The sequence below is a fragment of the Hypanus sabinus genome, chromosome 4, assembly GCF_030144855.1.
Source record: "Hypanus sabinus isolate sHypSab1 chromosome 4, sHypSab1.hap1, whole genome shotgun sequence".
Classification (NCBI taxonomy): domain Eukaryota; kingdom Metazoa; phylum Chordata; class Chondrichthyes; order Myliobatiformes; family Dasyatidae; genus Hypanus; species Hypanus sabinus.
This window is the reverse complement of record NC_082709.1, coordinates 53,221,815-53,232,049: the sequence shown is the minus strand read 5'-3', so window position 1 is coordinate 53,232,049 and position 10,235 is coordinate 53,221,815. Positions and strand designations below refer to the sequence as shown.

General features: G+C 40.4%; 1 protein-coding gene across 1 annotated transcript; it reads right to left on the bottom strand.

Moving 5' to 3' along the window:
- Nucleotides 1-479: 479 nt before the first annotated feature.
- On the bottom strand, nt 480-6,837 carry LOC132392767 (secreted phosphoprotein 24-like). The gene is made up of 9 exons (XM_059967090.1): nt 6,786-6,837; nt 6,540-6,643; nt 5,737-5,865; nt 5,398-5,529; nt 5,239-5,283; nt 4,683-4,727; nt 3,832-3,880; nt 3,147-3,187; nt 480-512 (listed from the first exon to the last, which is right to left on the bottom strand). The coding sequence occupies exons 1-9, from the start codon at nt 6,835-6,837 to the stop codon at nt 480-482; spliced, it is 630 nt and encodes a 209-aa protein (XP_059823073.1).
- Nucleotides 6,838-10,235: the final 3,398 nt, after the last annotated feature.

The window sequence follows — 10,235 nt, the reverse complement described above, 5'->3', positions numbered from 1 at the left end:
ATTAAACAATCTAAAGACATCAAACTTGCCGCAGTTTAAATTAGCAATCCGAATGGACGACAAGTTATTCTGTGCCTGATGTCAATCTTCAAGCAGCAAATTTGCCAACACACCAGGAAGTTCCAACAGAAAAAGGAGATACACTATCAGCAAGGGAGAGGTGAACCTGAGCATAATAACTGGATGAACTCCCGTAGGACAGTGACAAACAAAACAACTTCCATAAACAGTTCCATGAATATACAATATTGTTTTTATTACTTTATTTTGATCCACAATATATTAAACAATAATATACAACAAAGGACAGAACATTTACAATCGAATCTCCCATCTACAACAAAACGTACAGTCAGGAGCTCCAGGCCCCTCAGTCTCAGACAGGATGAGTACTGTACAATTGTTAACATCTTGTAGATTCTGAATGAGGTCTTCTTGTGTTCACAGAGAGTTCAGACTCTGCGGAGTTTCATTCATGGTTAGTGCTGGGCTCTCGAGTCCTCATTTTGTTCCTGGCATGGAAAAATAAACAGATTTGTAATTTTCAGCTGGACTGAGCTCACTCTGACGTCAATGTTTTGTCATTAGTTTTTATGATGATCATGTCAGTCACATATCCTCACTTTATACTTACATTTGAAGGCTGCTTCAATGATAATTCCATTGACTTGCTTCTCATCTGTTTTACAAGATAAATTATTGCGGCATTAGAAATCATCTCCAGATGCAAGGTTTAAAGTTTTCGTTTGAAAATGGGTAAGTGAAATCACTTTAAATTCAGAGTTGCAAGTCACCGAGAAATCCTGCAAACCCTTTACTTCACAGTCAATCTGAACTTCAACAAAATAATAATGTAATGGTTCTCTAAGACTGAATATTACAAAGGATGTCATTATCTTGGAGAAGTGTAAACAAGAATTATGAACATATTATCAGAACTGGAGGGTTTGCGCTATAAGGAGAGACTGGATAGATGAGGAGTTGATTCTCTAGATCCTCGAGAGTGCAGTAAAGTAGGGGGAGCTTTGTAAAATTATGAGGTGAAAAGATAAGGTGGATAGTCAAAGTACTTTCCACAGGGTAGACGAGTCTAAAGTGAGAGAACAGTTTTAAAGGTGTAAGGGGAAAGTTTCAAAAATAATGTGAGGGGCAATTTTTCCAACAGAGATGGTGGTTCTATGGAATGGATGACCAGTAGAATTGGTAGAAGTGGGTGGAAATGTGCCATTTAAAATGCATTTGCACAGTTCCATGGATAGGAAGGATATTTAAGGGGTATGGGCCAAATGTAGGCAACTTGCTCAGCAATGTATAGTTCAATGATTCTATTAATCTAAGAGACGTGACTGATTCTTTCATTTGTTCTCCACTGTGCTGACATTGGCTCCTTAAGGTTGTTATAGGTAGGGGTGGTAGTGGGGGATAAGCTCTCACTACCTATTAAATGCACCTAATGCCGTGCATCTTAAATAGCTTCTGACAACCAAACCCAACTCCAGGCCTTCACGTATGCCATAGGTACCAAACCCATGGAAACGTTTTTACTGACAGGAGAAAGAGCAAAGATAATTTACAACTAGCTAGCAGCTCATCTTAAAGCAGCAAAACTCTGATCTCTAACCTCCACTGCATTGTGTCTACAGTGACCCATGGGAATGGCTTTCAGTAAAAGCACAAGGAAAGCTCTGGATCTGCAGTCCCTAAGGAAGTCTTACGTTGAGTTCAATGCTGACTGGCAGCTTCTGCGACACCAGTGGTGCCAAGCTGTATCAGTCTCTGCTGTCCTTTGGATTCATCAGCTATGTGGAGAGGGTGAGCCTGCTACATGGGCAACAGTTTGCTCTCCATGTTATACTGCCCTGGCTTGCATGCCACGTAGACAGCTGGGACACCACTTCCATGGTCGGCCCCGACCAACAGAGGGCCTCCATGCTGACATCTCACTGCACCCTACAATTCTAGACAATGAACATAGAAATCCCCAGCACAAGTTCTTCAGCCCACAATGTTGTGCTGACTACTCTAGAAGCTGACTAGAATTTTCCTACCGCATAGCCCTCTAATTTTTCTAAGCTCCTTGTAGCTATCTAAGAGGCCCTTAAAATCCGCCTCTACCACTATGGCTGGCAGTGCGTTCCACACACCCACCACTATGTGAAAAACTTACCTCTGAGATCCCCTGGAACCTACTTCCAAGCATCTTAAAACTATGGTCCCTTGTGTTAACCATTTCAGCCCTGGGAAAAATCCTTTGGCTATCTACACGATCAATGCCTCTCATCATCTTTTACACCCCTATCAAGGTCACCTGTCATCCTCTGTCGCTCCAAGGAGAAATGGGCAGGTTTACTCAACTTATTCTCGTAAGGCATGCTCTCCAATCCCGGCAACATCCTTGTAAGTCTCCTCTGCACTCTATAGCATCCACATCATTCCTGTCGTGAGGCAACCAGAAATGAACACAGTACTCCAAGTGGGGTCTAACTAAGGCCTTATATAGCTGTAACATTATCTCACGGCTCTTGAACTCAGTCCCACAGTTGATGAAAACCAACACACCATATTCCTTCTTAACAACACTGTCAACCTGAGCAGCAGCTTCGAGTGTCCTCTGGACAAGGACCCCTGATCTCGCTGATCCTCCACACCATCAAGTAACCCTGAGCCAGTAATTATAGTCAATTGAATAAGGGAAATGTAATGGATCCATCTTTAATGAAAACACCAGTTATATCAATCCACAGACCATGACTGACCCCAGGAGAGAGAGTGTCCTTTCTAATTCTATTTCAAAATTAAGTGAAGAACAAATTTATACTCAGGGTGAAGTTGGTCATCCTCAGGAAATCTAAGATGGTGAAATTGTGTGTTATATGCCATCCTCTCCCTGCTCTAGGTAGTCATTTATTAAATTTACCCAAATTAGGTTTCATCAGTATACTATGGTTGAAAATCAACAAATGAAAAATCCAAGATTAGACTTACATCAGAAGAAATGAATAGAGAATATTTTGGAGAATTTGTGCATTATATTAATATGCATTAATATGCCACTGCTTTCACTGCTTTCGGTAGACATTTAATTACATTTCATCACTATATTATCGTTGAAAATCAATAGGTAAAAATTCCATGATTAGACTTACGTTGGAAGACTCCTTAAATGATGTCTCATTTGATTTGCTCTCTATCTGCATGAAAAAAAATCAATATTTATATGCTCCGCATGTTAATCAATGAAAATTTACAGAGTAACCTTTGAACAAAACCTTTAATGATTAATTACATGTAAACCTAGATTTATCATGATTTGTGCTTCAGTATTATAGTACAGAAGTGCTGACCAGAACAATTACAATCTGCAGCAATAATCATATCGCCTGGATAATGTGAGGTGTGGAGGGTCTGTAGATAAATTTGGGGAAAATATCACTCTCACCTAATTAATTGGCATTGAATGTATTGAAACTGCTCTGCACCTTGGTCTCTGAAATTGGTGAACGTTACAGATATTTCCCTCATGCCTAGCACCCAATCTTGTTGATATCCAGCTCACTTTATCATGAGGGGAAGCCAACTAATTTTCTGTATTGGAGCCCCTCAGTCAAACTTCCCCAAAGGAACAAAATGTCACAATACCTTTCTCAATGCATTGACCTAAAGTAAGTACAGCAGACTTGATGGGCTAAATGGCCTAATTCTGCTCCTATGTCTTCTTTCTCATGGTCTAAATGGTCCTCTCTCCCTCTGTTCAGACGTAGTTGAATTGAATATGTTTAACATATTGACTTTGTGTCAAGATCAAAAGGATCTTTTTTTTTCCATTTATACTCACATCAGCTGAATCTTCAAGAGATGTCTCTTTTGATTTGTCTTTTTCCTGTATGGAAATAATATTTATATGTTTAGTACAGGACAGTGAGGAATTTTGAAAAGATATAAACTGAAAAATTCAGTTTGTTCAAGTATTAAATATTGAACTATAACGGAGTCTTGGTTCACTCTGGGCATTTCAGCAGCAACTGCAGCTGACCATTGGGAAGGCAAATTGCCTTTATTGCAAGAGGACTTGAAAAGAAGAATACTTCAATTGTATCAAACCTTGGTGAGGATTGTGTTGTTTTGGTCTACTTTTCTGAAGAAGGATATGCCTGAGCAAGAGGATGCAGCAAAGAGATACAAGTATAGTTTCCAGAATAGTGTATCTGCCCTATGAGGAGAGTTCAAGTACGATAGACTATCTATTACAGATTGGAAGATTGAGAGGTGCTTTAGCATGAGCAAAATTATGAGAGGGCATGATTGGTTATCAGGGGAAGGGTCTTCACCTGTCTTAGGAGTTGAGAGCTTGGCTCAGTCTCAAAATAAGAGCTTTGCCAATGAGGTGAAACTCAGGTGGTGATTTTTGGAATTTGCTACCCCCAGGGAGCTGTGGAGTCTCAATGACAAGCTCATTCAAAACAGGGATTGGTGAATTGTTGGATATTAACGGAATCAAGGCTAACAGTGTTCTACAGGAAAATGCATTGAGGTGGAAGCTAATATCCAATATTCTCTCTATCTTCGCTCACCCACTGTCTGGAATTTGGCCGAGAATGATGTAAGATTCTCAGACTCTATTCTGACAGATCAATCTAGTTTTCACAAACTATTGAAAAACATCAATCCCAAATTAAAGTTACATTTGAAGATATTTCCAGTGCTGTTTCTTCCAATTTACTTTTCTCCTATAAAAGCAAGAACATTTATAACATTAGACCAAGATTAGCAATCCTGACATTTCTGAAAGATGATCCCATTAGATTCTGCATTAGATTGCAGAAGCTTCAATAAAAAGACTACTCTAAATAGTACACTGATATTCAAATAAAGTGCCTGGAGCAAAGTGAATGGATATTCCAACAATAAGTGGCGCAGGCATCATGCCATCTGTTTTATTGAATCCATGGAAGGATTGGTACTTGGTGAATCTCAGTGATGAGAGTCTGACAGACACTTCTCCTGTCGTCCTGTTCTGCTGATGTTCAGTTCATCTCCAGCAGAGAAGCAACTCATCACACACTGAAATCTAATATTAGGATCCCCTCCCTACACATCAGACTGGGATAACATGCTGTCTCATCCACTATTCCTAATGGAGAACTTAACATTTCATTGGAAACAATTATAATCACCCCATCATGAACAATTGAGATCAACAAGAAAAATGAATCTGATAAACTACTGATTAATACTCACATTTGAAGTTTCCTCAAGCGATGTTTCTTTTGATTTGCTTTGTGACTGTAAGATAAAGGTACTTATTTTTAGATCTTCAACATACATAAACAGTGAAATGTTCAGTAAAGGATCTTGTGTTAGAAATTCCTTTGTCCTGAATTGTATGAATGCAGTTACCTCAATACTGTTTTCACTCGATTTTGTTGAGTCACTCTCGCTGTCAACTGTCTTCAGACCATCACACTCCACATCAACGTCAGCTACCTTATCAGCAAAAAATTCCACATGGCTTTTGCAAAAGCCTTTCTCCTGTTGGAATGAAGCATAATGAATGGAAATTATTCATTATTCCAAGCAAGACAATAAATTAATGTGATCTAACTCAATTCTTAGCTTTTACTTTGATATAACTGCATACGTATGGTCATTTCTATCAAATATGTTGTAATTAAAGCTCATGTTTTGATGCTAATACATACACGGACTTGCATGATCTGATACAACTCTGGACTTTACCGCAATGTTTTTAGGGCGGAAGAAGCAGCTAGGATTATCAAATTCTTGTCCAGAATTCTTGGAACAGACAGTTTCTTTCACAGAGAAAGTTAAATCCACATTGTATGACAGCTTACCCGTGCGATATGTCTGAAGGAAGAAAAAGAGATTATTGATGAATTCTTGTGTCTGGTATTCTTTCACCACGCTGATAAAAGTTAGAGTTGCTAGGGGCTTTATTTTCAGCTGAGGGTTACACTGGTCGTGTCTGAACAATCAACCAAAGTGGACAAGAGAATTACTTTGCACAACGGTAGAACTACTACAAAAACCATAATGATAGGAATATTCAATTTGAAGGAACCCTTAATTATTGGAGGAAAAACACAAATAAATTTGGAAAAGCATTTAGAAACTTCCAAAGCAAAGTCTTATAGATCTTTGAATCTTAATTCCAAAACTTTGGTCCACAACTGAAACACTGATTAAGAATTAAATTGCTGAACACAATGTAATATTCAGCTCTTGTTGAATACTTAGATACCATCTTATCTTCTATGTTATATAACTTATACCTAGAATTATACAGTTTTGTGCCACTCAGCCCATCTGGCCTACACTGGCTCCCAGCAGACCAATTGCATCAACCCTACTCTCCTTCGCGTCAAATCTCCATAATGTTGCATTAGTTGTCCCTATCACATAACATCATGTCTCCATAGATTTTTTTTTCTGTTAAGCTAATCATAGGGCAAGTTTTAGCAGCCAATTAACTTGCACTCAGACATAGTTTATGAAACACAATTAGCCAAGGATGCACTTACATTTGTTACTCCTCTCCTAGTGATACCACAGAGGTTGGGGATCTCAGTGATTTCATTCAGCTTTATAACCGAGGCTCTCAGAGCTTCCTTAGTGCTTGGCACTCCTGCAGAAAGAGAGGGAAAGTTGTAAAAGACATTTCAAGAGACCTCAGTGGATTCTCCTTACATATGGCTGAAATGTTGCTATCTGAAGCTCATTATAAATAACTCACTGCTCCCTGAAGTTCCATTCTTGCTAGTACCTACCTGAGCAGTAGAAGATCTGCACAGCAGCAATTGCAAGCAGGAAGGTTTTCATTCTGTCCCGTATGGGATCAGCCAGCTGGTTTTTCAAATTGAAGGAACAGCTTTTCTCCTTCTCTTGATCTGCCTTCACCGCGCTGCCTTTAGCCTTTATATCCTGCACCTCTACCACATTCAAACACTGATTCATATTTGCCCAGCTTGCTGACCGTGGGCACTGGAACCAGATGACAGGTGGGCTCCACTTATGGGCAAGCTTCCTCCTAGTATCGTCATCATGTTGATATTTTCTGGGAAATTTAGCCTGTTTATGTTTCATATGAAACATATTTTCATATGAAAATGAAATAATATATGTATGGAGAAGAAGCAATCATCTCAAACTTGTACAAAACCACTTTGCACCATGATGATTTACCTCCAGTGCATCTCCAATGTTCAATAGGTACATTTAATATCAGAGAAATGTGTACAATATACATCCTGAATTTTTTTCTTTGACAACATCCACAAAAACAGAGGAGTGTCCCAAAGAATGAATGACAGTTAAATTTTAGAACCCCAAAGCCCCTCCCCAGCTCCCCCTCTCCACCCACAAGCAGCAGCAATGTGACGACCCCCCTCCCCACATGCAATAACAGTATTAGCGCTCCCCACCGAGCACTCAAGCATGCAGCAAAGCATCAATAAATTCACAGACTTGCAGTAGCCAAAAGACTACACGTTTCCCCAGTAATTTGACATACCACAGGCTCTCTCTCCCTAATATGGGAAAAAGTGTCCTTCTTTCACAGAGAGGGGAGGCATAAAAAACAGCTCACTGATTTATGATGTTTGAAGTCTGTTGTGTCGCTTTTTCTGAGCTCTGCACCCCAAGACACACATTTGGCAGCAAACTTGCCGCTCCTGATGTTCCATGTTCTCCTGTGACGCCTCTGTCAGGGGCACTGGCCTTAAATCAGCTAGTCTCCAGAGCCACGAAAATCCGGCACCCTGAAAGCACACTAGTCTTCCAGGCCACATCCTTGGGATATCAAAAAGCAGCCTTCATGAGATCCTGAGAGCGGGTCCCATTCTCGCAAAGCACTGAAGTCAATGTGTAACTCCAGGTCAGGGTCTTCAAAAGAACCTTGAAAAGGGAAAAAAGAGATATCAAAGATAGAAATAGAACTGTTTCCGAAGATCCAAGCAAAGGAGTTACCGTTTAAAACCATCTTGACTTTGCTCTGCCCTTCGAGGAACGTGCTGGAAGAAACCTGAGTGATAAATTCAAAGCATGTTGAGAGAACTCTTGTATGCTTTTCAGGTTCTATCGATGTTTACAGTAATATTGATGATATTATTAGAGGTAAATAAGCTTTGTGGGCAATTGGGAGAATATGTCCAATGACTGCTCCAGGAATATCACCAATCAGAGTTAGCATCTTCAAATTGAGAGTACAATTGAATTGACTTTGGAAAGTCGAATTTGAAGGCAAAGTACGGTGTTAATTGCAGGATTCTTTGGAGTGTGGAGGAACAGAGGAATCTAGGTTCTATGTCCATAGATTACCTCAAAGTTGCAGCAAAAGTTGATAGGGTTGTTAAGAAGGCACTTGGTCTGTTGGCCTTCATCAGATGGGGAATTAAGTTCAAATCCATGAGATAATGTTGCAGCTCTATAAATGCCTGGCCAGACCACTCTTCAAATTTTGTTTTCAGTTCTGGTTGCCCCAATATAGATTCAAAAAGATTTCAAATAGATTTAAGTTAATTTGTCACATGTACATTAAAACATACAATGACATATTTCTTTTGAGTGAACAACCAACACACTTGAGGTTCTGCTAGGGGCAGCCCACAAGTGTTGTCACACATTCCAGCACCAACTGAGCAGGCCCATAATACTCAGCAGAGCAAAACAGAACACAACAACCACAACAGCAAAAACAAGCCCTGTTCCTCTCTCCCACCCAGGCACATATACTCTCCTTTAAGCCGAGTACAGGCACCAAGCCTTGACCTCCCCAGCCGAGATTCAGAGACTTAGTTCAGGGAAATGAACCTCACATTCTAGACTTCTAATTCATCTTCAATTCTTGCTCCTCAGCATCGATCCCAAATCAGACTGATTATCAAACACCAGGCCTCGAGAGCAAGATGCTGAATACAAGGGCTCGAACTCTGGTCTTGCCAACTCATTAACCCGCTGGTGGGATTGGGGTGGAGAGGGTCATCAAAACTCAGACTTCTGATTCCCCAGCTCCCTCTGATAACTCTGACTGGAGGCCTGAGACTAGTGAGGTGCTGTAGGGTCAGTGCTGGTTTTGTTGTTGTTCGTTAACTATTTCAGTGATCTAGATGATAATATGATTAACTGGATCAGCAAATTTGCAGATGACACCAGGCTGGGGGTGTAGTGGACAGCAAATAACCCTATCAAAGCTTGCAGAGGAAGAAAATGGGCTGAGCAGATGGGATTGAGTGCAGAGAAGTGTGACGTGTTGCACTTTCAGAGAACCATCCAGGGTAGGTCTTACCCTGTGGGTGGGAGGGCACTAGAGCAGTGCAGTAACAAAATGATCTCGGAATACAGGTCCATAATTCATTGGACGTTGCATCAAAAGTGGATAAGCTCGGAAAGAAAGTGTTACGTATTCAGGCAACAATAAATATATGAGTTCGGCAAGGGTTTCTTATAATAAAACAACACGTTTATTAAACACAGAAAACAAACCCCCCAAAAGTAAACAAACACTACCGTAACCGGAAACAGCTGCTGAGCGGCTGTTCAAACAGTTCGTAAAGTGATATTCCAAAACAGTTCTTAAAGTGATATTGCCAAAAGTTCGATATGCTCACAGTCCATTTAAAAGGAGAGACTTTACAGGACGATTTAAGTTCTCTTTCACGTCGCTTGCTTCGATTCCCGACGTCGAAATTCCCACGAAGAATTTACGAAACAGAACGGCTTAAAGGCACTGACCTTTCCTTCTCCACTACCTTCAATCCTTTCTAGGTAAACCTAGGGATTAACACGAAGATAGTCAACGAAATCCTTCCAAATAAGGATCAAACAAAGGTCGCCCCCGTTTCACCGTAGAAAGCGATTCTCCTCGATCTTTACTTCCAACCTTGAATCTTCACTCTCCTTTAATTCTCAAACTAACAGAATCATAAAGAACCTGTTGGCATTAACCTTTTAAACTTTAAGCATTAAATAAAAACTTCATCCTTCAACTAAACTGCGTCATCACTTCAAACACGCAGTGGCATGAAGTCAACTTGGCAAATCCAGCCACGAACTGCCCCTCCTCACAGGGTGGGGTCTACCTTTTATAACCTGTAAAAAACCCATCACATGATCTCTACTGGCGGGAAAATGACGTCATTCCACCATCACAAGACCATCACCTCAAGTCCAGTACAGCTTCAACCCCAGTCACATGACAAGGGCACCACCGTCATGTGTCA

Coding starts and splice junctions, on each gene's coding strand:
- LOC132392767 (XM_059967090.1), bottom strand. CDS start 6,837: ATGAAAACCTTCCTGCTTGCAATTGCTGCTGTGCAGATCTTCTACTGC. Junction 4,728..5,238: donor CGCTTGAGGAAACTTCAAAT/GTGAGTATTAAT, acceptor TTGCTTTTATAG/GAGAAAAGTAAATTGGAAGA. Junction 3,188..3,831: donor TGAAGATTCAGCTGATGTGA/GTATAAATGGAA, acceptor TCATGCAGATAG/AGAGCAAATCAAATGAGACA.